The 25,051-nt window shown below is 34.7% G+C and overlaps 2 protein-coding genes across 2 annotated transcripts; one reads left to right on the top strand and one right to left on the bottom strand.

Annotated features, from left to right (window-relative positions):
• The first annotated feature begins 509 nt into the window (after window positions 1-509).
• On the top strand, window positions 510-5,051 carry LOC105786965 (helicase sen1-like). Its single transcript, XM_052634768.1, has 6 exons — window positions 510-2,598; window positions 2,851-3,132; window positions 3,221-3,558; window positions 3,648-3,887; window positions 4,338-4,779; window positions 4,913-5,051. Exons 1-5 carry the CDS (start codon window positions 1,912-1,914, stop codon window positions 4,378-4,380), a joined length of 1,590 nt encoding a protein of 529 aa, XP_052490728.1. The 5' UTR covers window positions 510-1,911; the 3' UTR covers window positions 4,381-4,779; window positions 4,913-5,051.
• On the bottom strand, window positions 5,047-7,121 carry LOC105785586 (protein SLOW GREEN 1, chloroplastic). The gene is made up of 2 exons (XM_012611697.2): window positions 6,010-7,121; window positions 5,047-5,306 (listed from the first exon to the last, which is right to left on the bottom strand). The coding sequence occupies exon 1, from the start codon at window positions 7,034-7,036 to the stop codon at window positions 6,044-6,046; it is 993 nt and encodes a 330-aa protein (XP_012467151.1). The 5' UTR covers window positions 7,037-7,121; the 3' UTR covers window positions 5,047-5,306; window positions 6,010-6,043.
• Window positions 7,122-25,051: the final 17,930 nt, after the last annotated feature.

Below are 25,051 nucleotides of genomic sequence, written 5' to 3'. Positions count from 1 at the left end.
ACTTCTAGAATTTTAAGGATTAAGTTGGACAACAAAAACATTTAAACTCTAATACAAGAATAATTATTAAGTTTAAAATTTAATTTAAATGAAAACTTCAAGTCCAATATAAAAATAATTGTCTAATTCAAGAAAATTTATTAATTTCAATATTTAATAAAAAAAAAGTCAATAGAATTAAAAGAGATTTTATAGCTACTAAAAGTTGGGACTTGAGAAGATTTATGATGATGATGATGTTTTATTCTCCTTTTCTTTAGGTCTCTTCATTGCCATACTGAACAAAGCATTTCAGTGCAAAAGGCTATCAAAGTGTTTTAAAGCCTAGGCCTTGATAAAGTATGTGAGTGCTTGTACGACAGATTCCTGCCACTGTTTTATATTTGCTTTCATATTTAGTATACTCTTCTTTCTTAGGACCTAAGGTACCCTACAGTTCTTTATTTTGGTTTTTGTGGGTTTCTTTTAAAGGGTGGCAACTGAAACGAGTTTCTAACTGCAGATATTCAGAGGAAAAGAATGGGAAGTAAAAAAAAACAAGGGTTTCATTGATACTGTGTTTCAATGGTCTCTTGAAGACATTGAATGACAATCTTTACAAGGATCAGGTGTGCTTGCTTTCTTCTCCATCATCATTGAATCTTTGATGTCTATTTTCTTTTTCATATTCTTTTATCAGTGCAAATATGAGAAAAGTGGATGGGTTGCATAGGTTTAAACTCTGGCCTCTGATGCTGATTTAGCACAACCTTGCCGCTATGAACTGTGGCTTTGTTGGAGAAGTTCCTTTTCTTTATCAAACTTTATTTGCAACTTTTGGTATATACACTTATTAAGGAAGTTGAAACGTTTGCTCTTATATATAAAGAGAAAAATAGCTGTAGTAGTTTTTTGGAATATTCTTTCTTCTATGGATTGTGAGTGTTTTTTTCTCCTCATTATTCTGTATTCTATCTTATGTATTTCTTGCTTTTACGCCATGGTAAAAGATACAAGAGATTTTGTTATAGGACTAGTCTGCCAAAATGTTTGTCTGAATCAAAGGTTTAAACCATTTTAACTTTTTCTTCTCTCTCAACCCCGAGTATGCTGACTGTTTTGGATTCATTTGATCTCAATTGCAACAGTTGAAAAGGATTCCAGTTTCATTTCAGTCAATGAAACAATATTTTGGGTCGTATTGACATACCTTAATGTGTATACGTCACATGGAACATTGTATTATGATGTGGATGTTGATTACTGGAAAAACAAAGATCATCGGAAGAAATTATACAAAACATTGCCTGGAGATGTTTTCGTGATAGCAGATGTGAAACCCCAAACCACTTCTGATTTACAAAGTATATACAGAAGTAGAACCTGGACTTTTTCCCTTGTCACAAGATTTGGCAAGGACAACAATGATGATAATAGCTCAGCCACTTCCTTCAGAGTGAAAGCATCGCAAGACATTGTTTCTAAAGATGAAATGCAGAAATCACCATTTGTTGTTCACCTGACAAACGTAACCACAAACACCCGAATGTGGAATGCACTGCAAAAGAAGAGAAACTTGAAGTTTATTAAAGAAGTTTTGTGCACTGATCAAATGGTATGGAATCAAATGACATCAATGTTTGATATTTGCTTCTGTGAATGTGACGTTATACTGGATAATTTGGTATTGCTTTTCATCGTTAGTGGTTACTTATGATGCAAGTGGCCATCCTTACTATGCATCATGCAATATGTTCATTCTTTGTGTTAACTTGAGACATTGCGTGTGTCCAACGCGATTAATGTACCATGAGTCTTGCATTTCACTTTTTCTATTCATTTTTCATGTTTGTATAACCCTTCCTTTTCCATAAAATTTATTGTTATTACTTGAGGACAATATTTGAGAAATTTTATCAAATTTCATGTTGTATGCGGGGAGCTGAAAGATGCAGTCTTTGTTCTTCAGAGGTTGGTGCAAACTGGAATGATGTTTTTCTGACAAGTTTTCTATCTAAAATGAATGAATCTAAAAAGAAGTCAGTGTTGGCTTGTCTCAACAAAATGCAGTGCAACCCCAAGTCTCAGGTGGAACTTATTTGGGTCCCCCCAGGAATTGGGAAAACTAAAACTGTAAGCGTGCTGCTGTTTGCACTGTTGAGAGTGAAATATAGGACATTCAGTTGTGCTCCAACAAATATTGCAATTACAAAAGTAGCTGCACGTGTGTTAAAGCTGGTAATAGAAGCCAACAAAACATGCTCTGTAGCTGATGATCAGTTTTGTTCAGTGGGAGACATCCTCTTATTCGGGAGTAACGAGAGTCTTATAGTTGATTCTGAGACCGAAGAAATATTTCTAGATTATCGTGTAAAAAGGCTTAGAGAGTGCTTTGGGCCTCTAGGTTGGCGGCACCGTTTTACTCCAATGATAACATTTCTTGAAGATTGTGTCTCTCAGTACCGTATTTTCTGGGAAAATGAAGCCATCAAAAGGAGGACACATGGTAGTGAACATGAAAACCGGAGGAAAGAATCTGGCAGTGAGACTGACTGTAAGAAGGGAGACTCAAAACATTCCTTGAATATGCAAGAGAAAGATTTGCCCCTACAGCATTACCACTGAGGTGTGTGTCAATTTTATACACTTGTATATCCAAAACCTACTTTCAGGGGCATAAGTACCAAGACCTTGAAACTCTTTTAGGCCTGCTCAATTCATTAGAAACATGCCTGTTTTTTAGTGGTATATCTTCTGAAGAAGTGGAGGATCTCTTTTTACACTCAAACGATGATAAATTGCTTCCCCAAAGTCTTTGTGATCCTGCACGTTTGTTGTGCTCAGTAAGAAGTTAGTGTCTTTCAGTTCTGAAATGCCCTGTGTGATTCTCTTAGTGAACTTAAACTGCCACATGCAAGGAATGACAAATCCTTAGCACGGTTCTGCTTCCAAGCAGCTTCTTTACTCGTTTGCAGTGAATGCAGTTCTTATAAACTCTATAAAGTTAAAATGAAGCCCTTAAGTGTGTTGGTAATCGATGAAGCAGCGCAGTTGAAAGAATGTGAATCGACCATACCCTTGCAACTGCCAGGGTTAGCACATTCGATTCTTATTGGTGATGAATGGCAATTGCAGGCTACAGTTCAAAGCAATGTATGTAAATTATACTTGGTTTGCAGTCTTCATTTATCTCCAAGGTTCCTTTGCAATTCTACCATTAATTTGTATATTTTTGTTATAGGTTTCTAATGAAGCTGGCTTTGGAAGAAGTTTATTTCCAAGGTTGACTACTTTGGGACATTCAAAGCACCCACTGGATATTCAGTACAGAATGCATCCGTTGATCAGTTGCCTCCTAAATGCATGTTTCTATAATAACAATATCTTGGATGCAGCTGATGTTAAGCATAAGAGTTATGAAAGACATTATCTTCCATGGCCTATGTTTGGTCCCTTCTCCTTTATAAATGTCTGTGGAAGAGAAGAAGAGGATGGTTCTTGGTGTAGCCATAAAAATATGGTTGAGGTAGCCGTCTTGGAGAGGTTGGTGCAAACTCTGTTCAAAGGTAATTACCATGAGTCTTTTTATTGTATGTGGATATTTAGTTTACTGGCATATGCCCTTTTGAATTTTTGTTGCTTTTGCTTACGGCTTGGAAGGGCTCAAGAAAGAGGCTCAGCATTGGCATAATATCTCCCTATGCTTCTCAGGTTGTTGCAATTCAGAAGAAACTTGGTAGGAAGTATGAGAAAACTGATGGCTTTGCAGTGAAGGTGAAGTCAGTTGATGGGTTCCAGGGTGGTGAGGAAGATATTATAATAATATCAACCGTGAGATCCAATAGTTCGGGAGCAATTGGTTTCGTATCCAATTACCAAAGAGCTAATGTTGCTCTTACAAGGGTTAGGTATTTCCTTGGATTAGCCTTTTTCATGTCTTGGTAGTTTTTGCAATTCTGTGATAAGTTGCAATATATTTCTGGGTTTTGGGGGATGGAACAACACCGGCCAAACGTGAATCTGTTTAGCAGGGTTAGTTCGTGGTGCAAAGGTCCGACATTGTTTCTTTAATTCTGATGGAGATAGGGAATTGGCTAAAGCTATTTTAGATGCCAAGAAAGATTTTGGTCAGCTTGATGACTTATTTAATCAGATTGTAACTTCTATACTGATTAAAACTAGCTGTCATTCTACTTGTTGTATCAAAGTTACTTTTGTTTCCAACTTTCCATGAATTCCTGGGTGAATTTTGTACGTTCAACATGAAACTTTGTTATCAAAGATAACTGTGCATGAGATGCAATGTGCATTTTATATTAAATGGTAAATTATATTCTTTTTATTTACCATGACCTCAGGTTCGTTTCAGTGATAACTTTAGAAAGTCATTTGGGAAGGTGAAATCTACGCAGACCCAGAAATCAAAGAAGAATGAGGGAACTTATTGGAGGCAGCAGTCCTTAATTCGTTTTGAGGACTAATCTTTAGAGGAAGAATCAGGGAAGTTGTTGGGAGGCAGCAAAAGTTGCAAAGTTGAAAGCCGGAAGCAATCAATATCAAACCGTAGGTTTCTCTGGTGAAGTATTTCCTCCAGCCACTTACGATGAAGAGACGAGCTCAGAGGTTGTTCCATCTTCAAGCTCAGTTTCTCTGTCAGATCAAGACTTGAATATGCAGAATCAAAATGGCAGTGATCTGCAGTTTAACCATGGTCATTTTTGGGAACTTGTTCAAGCATTACAGGCAGTGGATAGTACCAAAGATCAAAGGACCATTATCTCGTATGTTTCGAAATTGAGGGTAATGTTTAGAAGAGTTCCAATGTCTTACTGTTTTCCATGTATTTTATATGCCTAGTATTGTTTCATTGTTCAGAACATGCTTATTGTTATTTTAGCTTGTTTTATCATTCACTATTTGCTGTATTTTGTAGGTATATTTAGGAAAATTTGTTTTCATCATAGGTGCTGGTATAAAAGAATGTTTGCAGAAGAAACCTGCAGATCAAGAAGACAACTTTTCAAGGGACGCAATCAACATGTTTGATTTAATGAAGCGACTCCATAGTCAACTAGAACCAAGGTCAATTTCATTCAATGTTTGTCCCATATGTAGTTGAAAGATGTCAATTTACACATGATTAGTGAAAAGTCCCTGCTGCTTTCTCCATTTCTTTTCCAATAAACTGAAACTTGAAAGCAGCATTCCTATAATTGGTGCTGTTTGCGAGGAGCTGCTTCAGGGTGGTCTACAATGGTGCCCTTTCTATGGCAGCTATACTTTTTGGAGAATCATGAAAATCATGCATCTGATGAAACTGGTGACCACTGTGACGTGGAAGAGAGAAGTTGTAAGGGTGAGAAAAGTAGTAAGGGCAAGAAGCCAGCTTCAAAAGTCACTGTCAATTCGAAACCCCAAGGGAACAATAATTCTAAGAAAAAACAAGAGTGGAGGCCAAAAACCAGAGTAGATAAGCATTCCTGAAATTCTAGAGGGCATATCACCTATCTATATTCACAGTGGTTGCATATAACATACTTTTGCTTGATCTTTTATTAGTTGAAAGTTATGGTAGAACTTCTGGTATGGGGCGAAATCAATTTTCTGAATTGGGTTTAAAATGTACTTTTTGAACTGCAACCTCTCAGTAGATTCTCAATTTTATTGCCTTAAACAAAAGCAAGAAACCTTTACCCTAATACCATTATGTAAATAATCTATTATATAAAGCCTAAACAAATGACAATAATGCTAACCATCTGTTCCAATTAAAGAGACCAAAAAACAAGAAATAATAGTAAAACCAAGCAACTTGAGAATATCATTGAAGCCTAAAACTGCCAAAACAACTAATTCCTTTAATAAAAAAAAGGTTTCATCTCTTTATTTCTGTTAAGTATCCTCTGACACTTGCAAAGAAGTTCCAATATCACTTGGACCTTTTTCAACAAGGTTTTAAAGGCCTAAATGAAACACTACTGGAGAAGTTTTTAGAAAAAAGGGAAATACCCCCAGGAACTGTATACCCACCTGAATGCCAGAAAATATGGGAAACCCCCAAAACTCAATTCTCCTCACTGGTCCCAAACAGTTTCATTCTCGATAAAGATGTCCTTAAGTATCCATCCACCTCAAACTTCTTTGGTGAAAGCTCCTTATACTTTGCGAACTGTTCTTTAGCTTCAGCATTCCTATCAAGCAAGCTATATATGATACCTTGACAAAAATACGGCCTAAAATCAGTTGGATCTTCTTTGGCCAATTCCTGGTAACTCATCAAAGATTCGTCCACGTTCTTTTGCAAGAACTGTATCTGCGCCATTATGAATCGAACATCCCTAGCTTCTTTGACTTTCTTCTCTTCTTGGGCCCTGGCTAAAGCCTCTTCTAACCTCTTGATCACGGCTTCGCCTTCCCCACAACGGTCCATCAACAACGCATTCTCGAACAAAGCTTCGAAAGAGAACGGATTCGACTGAAGAATTTCCTCAAACACTTTACGTGCATTCTCCGTTTGACCCATTTCCCCCAACAGCCTCCCTAACAAGAATTTCCAATCAATAAAATCTGGTTGTGCAGAAACCAATCGGTTCAAGATACTCAGCGCTTCTTCGTCTTCGCCGTTTTCGAGCTTCTGTTGCAAAAGCGACTGTAATGCCGCAATGGCTTCGTCATTAGATCCCAGAAACTCAGACAACGGTGAAGTTTCTTTTGGGCTTTGGGTTTTCACTTGTTCGTTTTCTTGGAGAACTGCAGGTTCTTGTTCAGTCATTGCTGGTAGAGAATCGGCTTTGGCAGGGAAGTTGGAGAATTTCCCGATCATCAAACTTGTGGCACCGACCAAAACAGCGGTTTTGGCAAATGATTGAAGCTTTTGAGAGAGGGATTGGCCATTGTTGTTAGGTTTAGAAACGGGAATGGCATCAAAATTTGCAGAAGAAACCCTAAGCCTGAGGGGTTTGGGCGAAGGAAAAGTGAGGAATGAAGGGGAAGAAAGTGGTTTCAAGGGAAGAAAAGAGAGGGATGGTGATGATAACGTGGCCAGTGTGGGATTCATGGCTTGAGATTATTTAGGGTTGTATTTCAAAGATGGAAGAAAACAAGGTAAGTAGGCAGGAGAATGGAGAGTGATGCAAAGAAAAGAGGGTATTTGTAGTGGGGGGGGGGGGGTTAGGCCTTAATTAGTTAAATAATTAATTTCAATTACTTAAAAGTTTTGAGTTAGGTGAGAAACAGAATTTCTTAAAAGTTTTGAGAGGGCTCGAATCTCTTCACCCACTTTTATAAATTAGATTCAACTCCACAGCTTTTCTTTTGTGTTTTTATCAATTACATGATAGACTGCCAATTAAAATCGTATAGTAATATAAATCAATTTTGTTTAAAACAGATTGGATCGGGCGATCAGATCAGGAAATGGTCTAAAAAATATCTTTAAATCGGTTAGATCAAAAATCGGTTGAATCGATTAAAAAATTGGTTGAACCTAATCTAATTTTTTTTATTTTTGAGTTTTTAATAATTTTTAATCGAATTAACTGGATCGATCGAACCAGTTGAACCGATAAACCGGTGGCCTGAAAGTTTGACAATTGATCTGATTTAAAAAACCATTGTTCAAAACTATATATTAAAAATAATTTAAGGTTAAAGATAAGTATTTTTAATTTAAAGTTAGATTTTTAATTTTAAAAAAATAAATATAAGAATAATCACATATTTTCTATTTCACATTTTAACCTTTTTAAATTTCACTAATTGAATTGATATTTGTTTAAATTAGATATTTTATATTAATATTATTATACATAACAAGTAATAATCTCGCCTCTCCTAAAGGTCCTCCGCATACAGCTCACCTCACTAAGGCTATTTTTGGATTTTATCGAACCTAACGTTTCAGTGAGATTTGCATGGTTAATCGTGCAATCGCAACTCTGTAACGCCTCAAATTCGATCTGATAAATTGGATTTGAATCTCGGGTGTTACCACTCTAATCCAAATGTAGGCTCAATCTACTTGTACAAAGTTCAATGAATACAACTTACTTACATACTGCCTGAACTAAAACATAGGTGATTATACATCAAATAATAATAATTGTAGTACTGGATAAATTAGTCACAAGGAAATTCTGACTAATCTCACAACTTATTTACAACATTCCAAAACATAGACTTTTGTGCAAAACTATTAACTGCATTTTTGCTACCAACTTGTTTTGTATGCATAATAGCCCAGTACGCCCACTCCCTTGGCATAGTTCTAGCATCGCCCCTCCTTGCATAGACCCATCCTAGCTTACTTGTAACAATATACACTGAGGTAGTGAGATAAACACCAATTACCTGGTTCATGTTTGCACATTGCATCTGGAATTTCAGATAGCCATATTTATTGCTTATCTTTCAGTTTATCTCTTGGCGAATACATTTCTAGAGTTCCATTCCTCATACCATAGTTGTCATAACCTACTCGGAGATCATGTCTTACCCTTATCATCTTTAATACATCATTCACGTTCCTCTTTATGAACTTTCACAATTCCTTGCCCATTTCCTTTCTAGAGGTCCATATAGACAACCACTATTATTCTTGCATACATGCCCTAAGTCTTCGTTCCTTTGATAATTCATGATTGATCACGTATACATATGGTAGATACCTCTTTCAATTATTCTATTCGAATCCTCCTCAAAAGTCCCATTTTTGCTCATTATATCCACTTGCACTTGCGAACTGTGTTGGCCGTGCCAAACCATTTGATACAGAGTCTGCCACTAAAAGTCTCATCCTTACATGCCAAGCATTTCCTTTTCGAGTTTGTTATGAGTACCATTACTTCAGAGCACGTCACGTTAGCATCTTCTTCAGAGTTTGCCACGGAGGCATTTCATTTAGATTATTGTTAAGAGGGCTTTCATTTCGTAATCCGCCATATAGGCTTCCATTTCATAGATTGCCACAAAGGGTTCCCTTTTCACAAATCACCACAAAGGCTTCCCTTTTCATATATCACCATAAAAGCTTCATTTCCATAGATAGCCACAAAAGCTCCCCTTTTCATAGATAGACACAAAGGCTTCCATTTCATAAATTGCCATAAAGGCTTCCATTTCTCTGGCATGTTCACAATAGGGATTTGCCTAAAATCATTTTATGTGAGGTTTGCCCCTCATCATCTTGGGTCACGTAGAGAACCTCATTAGGTAATAACCTTCCTTTAATTCTTTCCATATGATGCCATAGCCCACCAGCTACGGTCTTACACGATATGGTGCCATAGACTTTTCCTTTCAGAGAATCATGTTTAAAGTCCCGACAGACTCCTTTAGATGACTTCACTGTGGTGAACAGACTTAGACTCACTTAACCGACCTTCAAGCATTGACCCCATTTAAGGCTTAACTTATTTCCTTTTAGATAATCTTATACATTCTAGAATCATTCAGGCAACTTTATTTTATTATTAGAACATTTATCACATACCAACTTATCAGATACCACACAGACTGACCATGCAAGACTCGTTTATTGCCCATACCACAACATCAACTTCCTATCATACTTTCCTAACTTTAGAATCGTAGTGTGTGACTACTCTCTACCAAAATATCTCGAATAATACTATGCATGCAAGGGTCGGCTTTGAGACTCACCTGACACTCACGAACAACAACTTAATTTCTGGATCTCAACATCCATCCAAAAACCTTAGCAATCCACTGCTTGCAAGGCATAAGAATACCATTAAAACTTATTCATATTATCTTTATCATCATCTCATACCCAGAAAACCCTCATGCAAAGCTTTATTTTACCATTTTCCTGTTCACCCTCTTAATAACTTATCATTACAAAAGTTAACATGCAAAAACCATAGTACTTACCCAGGATGTGAAATAACATTCTTTTAGAACTCTGATCCTTAGTTTCAGCTTAACAAGGAAGATCAATCCTCAGATCCAAGGCAAATCAATCCTAGTATGTTATAATAGAAGGAAGAAGATAACTCCTTCTTTTTCCTTCTCAAGCCCTTATCAATATATAAAATTTCACGCTCTCAAACGGGGACCACACATGTGTCACGATCCATTTTAATCTTCCCAATAAAGGGTTTACAATTGTATAGAAGCATATGCAAGAATCTATCTTTTAATATATTTTTAGTCCATTTCTTCATTCGCTCCTGACCATGTTGGTAGAACTTGATCAACACAGTAACTAAGCAAACTTGACGTACTGTTCCTTTGGCCATACCCATCTCCAAAAACTCTCGATGCTTTTATCGAAATTCTTCTTCATATGTACACACCTTCAGATAACAATTCTTACCTACCACACCAACACCAACTATTTGCCCAATGTATATGCCAAGAGCATCAATTTGGCGAATAAGTCTGTGGCACTTAATTTCTTTTGGCTTACACTCCAAATTCAGGACCCGCCAAAGCTAGGTGTTACAAGCTCTCTCCATCATTTGGATAACAACGGTGGAAAAATCTCATTATACCGCAATTCATTTTTCCCATTGCTACTTTAAGGGCTAGTGGAGATTTAAAATTGCATTTAACAATTCAATTTTCATTCTTTCCCTTGCCTTTTCTTTTAAGCAACACTCTTTCCCCCCTTTTTATACAATTAGATTACCATTTTTTTAAAATTTGAAAATAAAATAAAATAATTTTATATAAGCAATTATATGAATATAATTAAAACTTATAGATTTTAGGAAATTTATTTTAAAAGATAAAAGATTTTTCCTGAAATATATGTAAGGATTATTAATTTATTTATTCATTTTGGATAAAACTATAGTCTTAACTTTTAAAAGCTGTGAAGTTTAAATTTGACACAATAAATAATTTAAAATTATTATAAAATAAAATAATTAATTTTTTACAATTAATTAAATAAATCATACATAATTGCATCAATAATAAAAACAAAAAATGTTATACATAATATTATTTTATTAATGAAATTATAATATAATATATTTAATAGTTTAATAATATTAGAAAATTTCAAATTTTCCTTATATATTTTTTAGTCTAATGTCCTTAATGATCATTTTCAATTCCCATATCACCGCCATCGTTATTTTTAACCTTACCAAAAGTAAATGCATCACCCGTCCAAACTAAACTTTAAAATTCCTTTCACTCGTCTTGCCGAAAAGGAGACCACCAAGACAACTATCCAAGCAAAATGGGTTTGCCTAGGTTAGAGTTCGCCTAATTCTAAGGCCACTAGATAACTACTAAATCTTGAGAAAATCTACTTAGGAAAAATTTACATCAAATCTTGCCATTACAACCATGTTAACTTTGGCTTCTTTAATCCCGCATGGAGAGGGACATAAGTATGCCACCTCTCACCCACTATAAATTAAGGTCTTATGTAATGCCCTCAACTTGACCCGATTCATCGGATCTAGATCCTAGGTGTTACATTATTATTACAAACTTATACATGCATAAAACACATAAATATTCAAAGAAATACATCTTATTAGTAATACTGCCAATCAAAGTTGTATTTGGGCGAACAACGTGTACAGAACTTACAAATATAATTACACATCACATTGGCTTATAATGTCCCACTTATTCAACCTCTAAATAATATTGCTAACTTTTTTTATTGACCGAAACGATCTATAAGGCTTACAAACAAATTTCTGAGACTTGTTCGAAACCTTTCTATCAGACGTGAACATGTCCGTGCAACCCCTACTCGTATGCATGAGTGCCCACTTCACCACTCCTTTGGCGTAGCCCTAGCGTCGTCCCTCCTAGCACCTCCTTTACTTGAGACATAAAACACAAAGGGGTAAGTTTGATAGAACTTAGTGAGAGAACCCTCTTTTTACCTGAGCCCTTATCCAAGGATTTCATCATTTGTTTCTCGTTCATAACTTTGACCCTATTGATTGTATAGACTTCGCCATAACCTTTCATATTGACTTTTCTTTCAGAGCTAATCTATATTTTCCAATTCTCAGGATACTGTGTTCGCTATTCATTCAGATTCTACCCATAGGCATTGTCTTTAGATGGTCATCACGAGATTACACCATGAAGGCATTCCTTTCCAAAGATAACTACAAAAAATTTCCCTCCAGAGTCTCGCCCTAAAGACGTCTTTTAATAGAGATCGCCACAAATGTTTTCTTACGGAAATTGTCACAAAGGCACTTCTTTAGGTTGCGCCACAAAATCATTTCCTTTCAGATTACCACAAAGGTATTCCTTATTAGAGATTTGCCACAAAGGTATTTCTTTAATAGAAACAGCCACAAAGGCTCACTTTTACAGAAATTGGTGTTTTTGACGATAGAGATTTGTCTAAACTCACCGTCATAAGGTTTGCCCCTCATCGTATGGTACTCACCCAACTGTCCTTTAAATCTTTTCCATATGATGCCATAGCCCAACCATGGTTTTACACTATATGGTCTTCAAAGTTCCATGTACTTTTCCTTTTAGAGATTTGTGTTTTTAGTCCCTACGGACCTGTTTAAACGACTTCGAAAACAGACACAGACTCACCATGCAGACTCATACTTGACAGATTTATCCCTTTCAGACTTCTTCATGACAGATGCATTCGTGCTTTCCAGACATGTAACGCATCCCCTTAAACTTCATGCATAGACCCCTCATGCAGTGACTTGTTCATGACAGACACAATCATGCTTTCAGACATATTATATATGCATATACTTCTTTTCTTATCAGAGGCATACTATCATGTTTTGTTGGTTTAAGTTTTAAGCTCTGGTCACTTGGCATAGAAGTATCTACAATACATACACGTAAGAGTCAGTTTAAAGACTCACCTGTTAACCTTAATAGTAGCTTGAGCTCCAGTTCTAAGTTCTTCTCAAAGATTACAACGACCACTGCCTTGGTATGAAGAAATCATCGATAAAGCTTAGGATTTCTACTCTAGTATAAGGAATACTTTCTCTCCGTTCTTTCAACATGAAGATAGTAGGATTTTTTTGAAGAGATAGAAAAGGTCTGTTTTGTTTTTCTTTAAACTCAAGCTGAAAAATACTTATTGGAGAATGAAGAAAAAACTCTCCTTTTAGTCCTGGTCACCCAAATTTATGCAACCCTTGTCCGTGTGATAACTTGACACTTGTTACAATCCTAATCAAGCTACCGTATGGGTGCTTCACAGCCGTAAGGAAAAAGTGTATGACAATCCACCTATATATTCATATAAATATTCGTGATTTCATTTCATAGCTTGGTCATGACTACATGTTAGGACGTAACCAGGATCGTGCTAAACAAACTTATCGTGCAATGCCTTTCGGCGGTATCCCTAACACTCAAAATTCCTTGACAACTCACTAAGTTCCTTTCTTAGAACTCCCTCATTACTCCTAAACTAACTATCCACCTTACCTTTTTCCACCAAAAGCGTCGCTTGGGCGGATAGAACCACGCCAACCTATTCTCTTTAGAGACTTCGCCCAGTGGCACACTCATGAACTTTAACTCTTAGTCGAATCTGACATCTCACCTTTTCAGGACCTGTTTCAAAATTTTTGCAATATTCAAATATCAAGGCTTAACAAAGCGGGGTGTCACATCTTAAGCCTTCAATTGAGTGCAATCCTTGACCGTTAGTTTCATCTCACACTTATTAATTTACTTTTAAATATATATTAGGAAATATTTGAAATAAGGTTTACATTAGTTTGTAAATTTTTTGTTGATAGTAAAGTTATCATTTGGTGTTGATATTTGAAGACATAAGCAATGTGTTGAACTTTATAAATTTGGTATGTTTTTTCTTTATTTTTTATTTGCATCTATTGGTTTTTTCAATAGTAATTTGTTGGATTAATTTGCCACATTTGGATAGTTTCAATTTCGTATTAGTGTTCTGATACATGCATGGATACATGCATGGATGGGATGAAATTTATTAAATCCATTCATCAAAGCTACAAATTTTCAAGTTTGAAAAATCAATTGACTTGCAAAATTTTTTGGATAGGATTCAAACATTTTTGGGTTGATATGTCTTCATAGTGTTCAAATATCTATATCTTATCTTCGAAATACACTTTGAATCACTCGATTTCGAGTTCGAAAGCTCAAGTTATGACCATTTTAGTGAAGACTGTGCAAATAGAATTTCTAGACGGGATTATTACGATAATTACTAGTTTCGAGCTTTTAATTCGAGTTTAAATCATATTTGGTTTGATCTTTAGGCTTAATTTTTTTATATATGATCCCAATATAGTATTTATTAAGTTTTATTATTTATTTATTCCAAATTTTTTATAGTTTTTAAAAGTATTTTAAGTTATTTATAAGTTTTATATTTCTTAGTCAATAAGAAAGTTTAGTTTAAAACTAATTGTTTAGATTAATTAGAGTTTTAGTATACTTGAGAGTTTCATTTGAATGTACTTAGCTAGTTTATATAAAACCCCCTTCATTGTTCATTAGAGACACAATTGTTTTTGTTCATTAATATAATTTCCAACTCTAAGAGTTAGTTTCTTTGTGTATGATTGCTTTCTTGTGATTTTTAAGAGTAGTTTTCTTCTCAATTTTTTTAAAGGATTCGCGGGAATTCATTCTTCATCTTTCAATTTGCCAAGGATTATTTCTTGTAGGGTTGATTAAAGTTATTAATTGAGTTTGTTGGGTTTATATCTCAAAGAGTTCAATTGGACACTTATCCATTTATCTGTCATATCTATCAGTTTATTTGATCCATCTTCCACTTTTTATTCTATAATTTATTTATTTATTATTTTGATATTTATTTTTTATTCTAAAATTTCTTATTTTAGCTATTTTTTTCTTGTTTTCCTAAATCAGTTTGGTTTATTCTTTTCATGTCGAATTTGCATCTTTCTTTATCGAGTCGAACAACTTGAGTATGATATTCTTCTTCCTCTCTCCTTTATCATTTAGTATCAAACTTGGGTGCTTTTGAGTTGTTTCATTTTGCTAAATTAACTGTTTCACCAGTTTTACTTAAACAACCTAAAAAAGATTTGAACAAGTGAGAAAATTTGAATAATATTCTGCGGGTGAAATTTTGTGTTAAAAACTTCCAAATCAACTTTTTATTTATCATATAAAAATGTTATAATTTAATTTTCGTGATTTTAGCACATCAGGAACACATTGGACAAAAAATTCAAGTTGTTTTCCATTCTTTCAGGTTTTTTCTATTAGGTAGTTTATTTTCTTTGATTCTAGCCTTAGGTTTTCTTTTGTTTTTAGATTTTATTATTCTATCATGCATTCTAATAAATTTTCACTTTTTGTGTTAATAGGTACAAAAAGAGTTGCCTCTTCTTTCTCCACGCAATTTACTTCCTTTAGAGTCAAGTTTTTCTTTGGCTTCTTAGAGCCTTAGGTCAACTTTGTTAGAAGTGATCCACATCTTTTTTAATATTATTAAGTTTGATTACGCTTTAAAAGTTACAAGCGAGAAAATCTTAACTTCTTTTCTTTGCCTCTTAGAGTTGTTTATTTTTATTGTGAGTGTATAATGGTAAGGTTTAAATTTCTTTGACTAACTTTCTTGTTTGAGTGTTTTTTTATTTTAGCCTCTAATAATGGTACATAGACTTAGTATGGAAGAGGAGACTAATAAAACTTGGGCAAGACATAGTGCCATATTTGTAAAAAGAACTCACACAAAAATGTTGTTTCCAATGTCGTTAAACCTTCTATTATTTATTAGAAACAATCCTTACAAGTCGAGTTACGTAAGTATGACACAAAGCCTATTAAGGAGTCTTCTTCTACTGCTATCATTGGCGACGATGATATGAATGAGCAAGAAACTTCAAGGAACACCATTTGTAAAGACAACAAATGAGATTTTGTGCCTATTGGTGAGTCTAGATCTAGCATTGCACCTTGTTTCAAAGTTGATGTCAAAGAAGTTGATAGTAATAGTATGTAACGCCCTCAACCCGACCCAATCCACCAAATCCGAATCCAAATCTTGGGTGTTACGTTCTTTTTACAAATGTAACTTAAAATTTTTCTTTCTTGTTTATTAATGTAAACCTTTCTCTATGAGTGTAACATAATCTCTTATTGGCGTACATTGTATGGTTACATTTACATTTTGGTTATGTGCAAAGCTACAGAGTTTCTTGTAAAAATACAATGTATGGTTATTATTTCGACCCAATAAAATTTCAGACCTTCCTACTTTATGTCTTAGTCTATTGGATATACTTTGGGATACTACTTAATGAACTTCAGCATAGATTCGGACACACCATTTGACTTCCTCTGTATTCATAACAACCTGATGCACCGCTCCCTTGGCGTAGCCCTAGCATCGTCTCCCAATGCATATTCCTTTACAGACTTGAAAACAGAAATAACTTTTGTAAGTTCATAAGAACTTAGTGAGGTAAACCTTAGAATACCTTTTTCATTCATTCTACATTGCATATGTTACTTTGCACAACCTTAGGGTATTTCTTGACCTTATTATCAGACTTAATATGTTTTTCCACACTCACTAGTGTTATCATTTTCTTCAGGCGGGGTAGACTATGCCCAATACTTAACTCAGAATTTGTTCATATCTTCCTTAATTAAGTGCACTCTCTATTGTAACTATATGGGGTTCGGCCAAAGGCGTTGTCTTCTGATGATCATCACGAGAGTTGTTCTTCAGATTTCTCCACGGAGGCTTTCCTTTCCAAAGATAGCCACAGAGGCTTTCCTTTCAAAGTCTCACCACAAAGGTGTCCTTTTAATAGAGATTGCCACAAGGCTTCCTTTTAATAGAGATAGCCACAAAGGCTTCCTTTTAACAAGGATAGCCACAAAGGCTTCATTTTAACAGAGATAACCACTAAGGCTTCCTTTTAAAAGAGATAGCCACAAAGGCATCTTTTCAAAAATAGCTACAAAGAAATGCTTTCAGAAATAGCTACAAAGGTTCACTTTGACGAAAATTGGAGTTTTTGACGATGGGGATCCACCTAAACTCACCATTGTGAGGTTTACCCCTTATTGTCTAGTACTCACCCAACCATCCTTTAAATCTTTTCCATATGATGCCATAGCCCAACCATGGTCTTACACTATATGGTCTTTAGAGTGCCATGGGCTTTTCCTTTCTAAGATTTGTGTTTTTAGTCCTGACGGACCCCTTTAGATGAATTCGGAGACAAACATAGACACTTCATACAGACTCATACTTGACAAACTCATTCACATTTAACTTACTCATGACAAATTCTTTCACAACAAACTTGTTTATATCCATATTCCATACGAATCATTCATGCAAGTTCATCAAACATGCATTTCTCATAGAATCATTACATCATGTATTCTTAGCTTATTTTCACAGAAGGTTCTAACATGCATAATACATTTGCAAGAGTTGGCTTAGGGATTCACTTAACTTGCATCTTTGTCAACTCTAAACACTAGATTCGGGCTTCTATCGAGTAGATCGACAACCCCTAATTGACAGAACATGAGAACTTACCAAGATATGTACACTTAACTCATTTTCTTTCACTTTGAACATCAGAAATCTCGAAATAAGCCTTTACCATACTTACTTTACCCAGCTAAACCGAGCTACTCCTTTAACAGCTTAGTATGTAAGGTTGTAGATCTTACCTTAACAAGGGGCAGCTTAGAGCCTAGATCTATATCTTCAACTCATCTTGAAGGATGAGAGGAATTCTCTATGTTTTTTCCCTTTTTATAAATTGCAATTACTTCTTAAAGAAGTGAGAGAAAGGTTCCCGATTTCTTACCCGGGTTACCTTGATATTTTGCCTTTGTCCCTATGGATATTTGACACGTGTCCCAATCCTTCCAATTAACCAGATAAATGCTTGAAAATTGTAAAGAGGTGTGTAAGTGAATACACATATTTACATAACATACCTTTAGGCCTTAATCCATCCTTTGTCCTTAGTCATTACGTTAGAGAGTAGCTGGTATTTTAACTAATTCACACTTTGTGTGTCATGCCTTCTTAGTGATGACCCTATTATCCAAGTTTCCTTAATACCTTACTAAACTTCTTTTTCCTAATGATTTATTCCTTTCTAAGGCAATTTATAGCCATAGTCCAATATTGGTTACGCGAAATTCTTCTACCCCATATTTACTTATTTTATCAACTGGAGGCTTGCTTACACGTACTTGTTCCAAACCTTGAGGAATAGAGGGGACATGTTAGGGTACGAGAGGGGGTGAAGGTCGTTGAGCCATAGGGTTCATTTTAACGAACTCAGAGAACCACTCGGACATCATATGAAAGAAAGCTTCTTTCGCCTCGCTTCCCGGGTCCTCATCTACGGGCCCACTACTAGCTGCTCCTTCAACGAAGGCTTGTGCATTATTTCAACCTCATCGAAATAGACTCAGTTGGATGACATCTTTTATTTATAAGCAAAACATGATTCAATTAGGTCATGAGATATCATACTATCATAGGTTATATAAATGTCTTGTATTCTATACTCTTTACTAGCTAAGTTCAGTTTTAGAATAAACTAAACCGTAGCTCTGATATCACTAAATGTAATACCCATAATTTGTCTCTGTCGTTGGATTAAGGTTATAGAGCATTACAATACAAATTCAAACAATTAATATCAAAACACATTAATAATTTCATTCAACAATAAGTACTTAAAACTCATTACAACCCTAGCATACAAATGCATTTGGGCCTTAAATCAAGCTTTTGTGGCCCTCAAATTAGTTTAGAAACAATTCGGGACTAATTCAAAACAAATAAAAAAGTTTGGGAAAAAGTTAGAAATTTTGAAAACAGGGGTCACACAGTCGTGTGTCTAGGCCATGTGACATAGCCCAGACCGTGTAACAATCGAACAAAGGGACACATGGCTATGTCCCAGCCCGTATCGCAAACCGTGTAAATCACTGAGTTATGTCACACGACCGTGTCACAGGTCGTGTACTAGACTATGTAACTCCCTGACTTGCGACACACGGCCGTGTCGCAAGCCATGTGCTAGGCCGTGTAACTTATTGACTTGATACACATAGTCGTGTCTTAGGTCGTGTGAAACTTACACCAAAAGTAACAAGTGTCACACGATTGTATAGCCAGGCCGTGTAACATGTGACAGCCCATGCCCCAGGCCGTGTGCTCTGTAATTTGACCCTAAAAACAAGTTATTTCAAGACCAAAACATATCCAATCATCCACTCCATTTGTGCATCCATTCAATAGACCTAAACATCTTTCAAACACATCTAAACATACCAATTCAAACAACCTATCTCATTAACCAATATGCCATTCAAAAGCACCACATTTATACCAAAACATCATTAACCAAAACTAAGCAATATAGCCACATTTCAAGCACAAAACCTAGTTCCTTTAACTACCAATTGACATCACTTAAAACCATTCACAAATCATCACAAACATACCAAAAAGGATCATATATTACAAGTACCTAACAGTGGCCAAAAGACTTAAACTTGTCAATGCTCTAAAAGCCCATCAACAAGACATAACTCCAAAAACATACACATACCAAATTGTTCATTAACACATTCAAGAACTATAATTATAAAAAGGTCCTATACATGCCATTTATAACCTTGACCAAATTAACTAAAAAACTACCGAAGTAGTTACTGGATAGTGTGATAGATCTTCGACAAGCTTCCAATCGATCGAGCTTTCGATATTCTATGAAACAAAGGAAAGTAACTACATAAGCAACTAGTGCTTAGTAAGCTCGTATAAACTCAAACATAACTTACCATTCTTAAGCACAAGTTATAAAATAAGCATAACATCATTACCAAGATCATATGCTTAGTAAAATCCTATATAAGCACCATCAAACTCAAAAGTGAGTAAGTTTTTACATGATACATATGTAATCAACTATACCATAAGTAGATTTTTGTGTACACATCATTTATCACACTAACCTTTTCATAAGATCATAAATCAATATCCAATTGTATACATACCTAGCCATCAACCTTTGCTTACCCGTTGAACCATCTAGAATTACATTGGATACTCGGGAATGCTCACACATAGTGTGCCTTTCCATATAACCGTAACATTTCCTTTTCAATAGTGCTCACATGAGCTGTGGAGAATTCACAACAAATGCAGGACCTCAGCCATCGGTAGGACATTCAAGACCAACACCCGAACCATGAAATCCCTAATGACATGTCACTTGTATCCTAAGAATTCCTAAGGTTCAAATGGGATCATTTATTCGTCATTTAAGCAAAGCATTGATATACTCATATAACCAATTCCGTTTATACTAATATAATATAACAAATAACCAATTAAATTACCATTAATAAGATTATATTTCATACGAACTTACCTCGACGAATATGGTTGCAATAACCGAGTTGAAGTCTACTCCAAAGCTTTAGCTTTTTCCTAATTTAAGTCTGGTTGTGGTTTATCTTGATCTAAATAGATAATTACATTCAATTATGAACTTGAATTAACATCAAACAGTCAATTCAATCCATAATTCACATTATCATAAAATTATGAATTTACCCCTCCTATTTAAACTTTTTCACAAATCGGTCATTAAGCTGGAAACTTGTAAAAATACTATTTTTACCCTCCATACATGCTAGCCAAGTTTCTTAGGGACCCATACCAGCCCAATTAAATCATCATTTCATAATGTTACCATAAAATTTTACTATTTTTACAAATAAGTCCCTAAACCCTAAATTCATCAAAGACCACTTAACAAAACAAGTTTGTTTAACAACCAACATTAATAATCTATCAATTAACATCACAAATACATCAAATTCGTTCATGGCAAGCCCCTCAGCTTTTAACAGTTTCAATAAAAACATAAAAAATCAATAAAAAGTGACTCAAATACATACCAGCATGAAGTAAATGCAAAACCAAAACTTTCTTCCCTCCTTCAATGGTGTTTTCAGTTTTGAGATAGGAAAAATGAGAAATATGAAAACATTTTTCCTTTTTCTTTGTTTAGCCTTTAATTAAATTATTAAATTACCAAATTAACCTTTTAAAACTATTAAAATTTCATTAAAACCTATCCATAAACATCCACTATCAACATATATGGTATAATTACCATCTAAGTTCACTAGCTTACCTTTCTATAGTCATTTAGTCATTTTAACAAATAGAATTCAACTTTTGCACCTTTTTAATTTAGTCCCTTTTAATTAATTAACCATTTAAACTTCAAATTTTCTTAAAGAAACTTCAATACGACCCTAATATAATCCCATAGACTTTAAATAAATAATAAATATTTATTTTCTCATCGGAATCATGGTTCTAAAACCACTATTTTTGACACTACTAAAAACGTGTTGTTACATACAATTTCCAAGAAAACTAATAGAGTACTTACCTTTGGTCCTTAACTATCTCGATTCTCATTTGGTTGGTTTCTGACTATTGTTCCTTCCATCTTGACTGGCTCAAAGCCAACCTTATAGGATACTGTACACTGCTGACGTAAGCTCACGTCATAAAGATCATTTTCCTTATCCATAACGGAGTCCACCCACTCTATGTGCCATCAAAGCTTTTGGGTGAATCCGTCCTTATCAGACACACTTCTTGATCACTATGTGCTAACCTAGTATTCTCCAACATCAAGGCGTCACAGGTGTGCTCAAAGGGTTCTTATACTTAGTCTAATTCTAATACTATACATATTCAAAACTTATCTTGTAACACCCCTAACCCATCTCCGTCGCCAGATTAGGGTTATAAAGTATTACCGTACAATTGGAAACTTTTAAACATCATATCATTTAACATGTTAACAATATTGTAAATTATTCATTCACATGCATATTGTCCCTAAATAGAGCCCTCGTAGCCTTAAAAATAACTTAAGAATGATTTAGGGATAATTTGAAACAAAATGGAAAATTTAGGAAAAAGTCACAAAATTTGAAAAGATGGGTTACACGGCCATGTGGAATCACCCCAGGCCGTGTAACATTCGAACAAGGGACACATGGTTGTGTCCCAGCTCGTACCTTCACCCATGTAACTCTCTAAGTAGGGTCACACGACCGTGTCACACACCTGTGTACCAAGTCGTGTAACTCTCTGAGTTGCCCCACACATCCGTGTGCCAAGCCGTGTGTTAGGCCGTGTAACTTACTGACTTGAACCCTAGGAAATCCCCTAATGACACACTACCATGTCGTCAGGCTATGTGTCTCACATGACTGAGTAATATGCTCATGTCTCAGGCCATGTGGTCCTAAAATTACCTAAAATCAAGCCATCTCAATCATTTCATGCATAACCATTCAACCCATTTAAACACACATTCAAGGGTTCATGCCACCATCCATGCATACATAAAGATATCATTTCAAGACCCTTATTCGAATAACCAATATGCCATTCATAGATTAAACATAACTCAACACCAATGCCATAAGCTTAGTATGAGCCTATGCAACATCATAAAACTCACAAGTTAGTATGCATGATTCAAATGAATTCATCCATAAAATAAGTAGATTTACACATGTAATCACATTCTTTTGTCCATAATCCTTTTCATAAGTTCATGATTCAATCCATTTGAATACTTATCATTTCATTTCCTTTTCATACCCGTTGAACCATCTAGAATTACATCAGATACCTGGGAAAGCTCACGTGAAGTGTGCTAATGCATTATAGCTCACACGAGCTGTGAAATGGGCCTACTCACATGATCTGTCGGTCGGAATGTAAGCTACACGATACTACTCACACGAGCTGTGAAGTATCTACATATATGCAAGACCTTAGCCATTAATAGGACATTCAAGACTAGAACCCGAAACATAAAATCCCTAATGACATGTCATTTGTATCTTAAGGATTCCTAAGGTTCAACAGGGACTCGATATCCATCAATTCATCATAGCATTGTAACATTGGCATATTGATTGATTTACATTAAAAATGCACAATAAGCATTCAATCTAATAACATTATATCGAATACAGTTCATACGAACTTACCTCGATAGTTAGGGGCGTAGAAGTTAAATCGACCTAGTCCGAAACTTTAGATTTTCGTCGACCTAAGTCCGAACGTGGTTTATCTTGATCATGCACTAGGACAAAGCCAACCGAATGATTCAAGCTTTCTTTAATGGTGTTTTAGGTTAGAAAAGATAAAAATGAGAAAGATGATAGTTTTTTTCATCTTTTAATTAACTAATATGATAACTTAATTATTAATTTACTTAATTAACCTTTTAAAACCATTAAATTTTCAATAAAACCTATCCATACATTATTAATTTTTCAATAAAACCATTAATTTCTCAATAAAACCTATCCATACATTTCTACTAACTCATTGAATGGTTTATCTACCATTTAAGTCCATTTAGTTTCGTTTCCATAGTCATTTAGCCCTTTTAACTAATGAACTCAACTTTTACACTTTTTACAATTTAATCCTTTCCACTTAATTAACTAAGTAAACTTTAAAATTTCTTAACGAAATACAACCTTACTATATTCCCGTAAACATCAAATAAATAATAAAATAATAATTTACTCATCAAAATTGTGGTCCCAAAACCACTATTGCTGACATCACTAAAAATGGGTTGTTACATATCTCATCTGTCTTATTCCCCTAAACAATATCCAAACACTAAGGCTTCACCGGGTGAGGTGTTACATAGTGTGAATTATGATGATAGTGATAGTGAACTTTGTGAACTGAAAAATGTTGATGGTGAGAATTGTTTCTTAGAGTCTATGAATTTGGACGAGTTAGACCTTTATTTTCCGTCTAAAGTGTTGCATTCTGATGAATTCAATGTTCAAAATTTTTTAAGGGGTTAATGGGAAGTGAGGATGATTCATGCCAAAAGGCTAAGAGAAAAGAGATATTGAGTGATAAAAGTCAATTTGATTGTCCAACTTTGGTGAGTGAAAATTCTTACGAGGTAAAATTAGAGAGTTCAATTCAGATTAAAAAAGAGAATACAAAGAAAGAGAGAACCTATCCAAAAGAGAGGAATGGTTATGTTTTCACTAACCTTATCATGAATTTTTCTAGTTGACTTGTTTCATTCTTTTAGGAATTTGTTAATCCTTTGAGAGGAGCTCAATTAACCCATTCCACCTATGATAAAGATTCTTTCTTATTCAACCAAGGGCAAGATTCAAGGAAGAATATTTTTGAGGAAAGGGGGAATGATAGATGCAAGGATAGGTTGAAATTTATTAAATTCCTTTCACCGAAGGTGCCAATTTTCAAGTTTGGAGCATCAACCAACTTGCAACAACTCTTTGGATGGTATCCAAAGATTTCTGGGTTGAGATGTCATTATAGAGTTTGAATATCTATATCTTATATTCGAAAAGCACTTTCAATGACTCAATTTTGAGTTTGGGAGCTTAATTTATGACCGTTTTAGTGAAGACTGCGTGAGCAAAATTTTTTGACCGGATTATTACAAAAGTTATGAGTTTCGAGATTTTGATTCGAGTTTAAATCATATTGTGTTCAATTTTTAGGCTTTATGTTTATTTGATTTATTATTTATTTAATCTGAATTTTAGATATATTTTAAAGTATTTTAAGTTATTTTGGAGTTTTATATTTCTTAGTCAACAAGAAAGTTAAGTTTAAACTTGTATCGATTAATTTGAGTTTCAGTATACTTGAAAGTTTTATTTGGATGTACTTAGCCAACCTATATAAAGGCTCCATCAATATTCATTAGAGACATAATTGTTTTTGTTCATTAATAAAAATTCCAACTATAGCAATTAGTTTCTTTGTGTAATATTGCTTTCTTGTGATTTTCAGAAGCAATTTTCTTCTCGATTTTCTTCAAGGAGTCATGTGAATTCATTGTTCATCCTTTAATTTTCCAAGGATTATTTCTTAGAGGGTTGATTAGATCCATTAAATGATTTTTTTCGGGGTTTATATCTCATAGGGTTCAATTGGACACTTATCCATCTATTTGTCATATTCATCGATTTATTTGATCCATCTTTCATTTTTTATTCTATT

Source organism: Gossypium raimondii, chromosome 1 (genome assembly GCF_025698545.1).
Source record: "Gossypium raimondii isolate GPD5lz chromosome 1, ASM2569854v1, whole genome shotgun sequence".
NCBI classification, from domain to species: domain Eukaryota; kingdom Viridiplantae; phylum Streptophyta; class Magnoliopsida; order Malvales; family Malvaceae; genus Gossypium; species Gossypium raimondii.
This window is presented reverse-complemented; position numbering and strand designations above follow the sequence as displayed.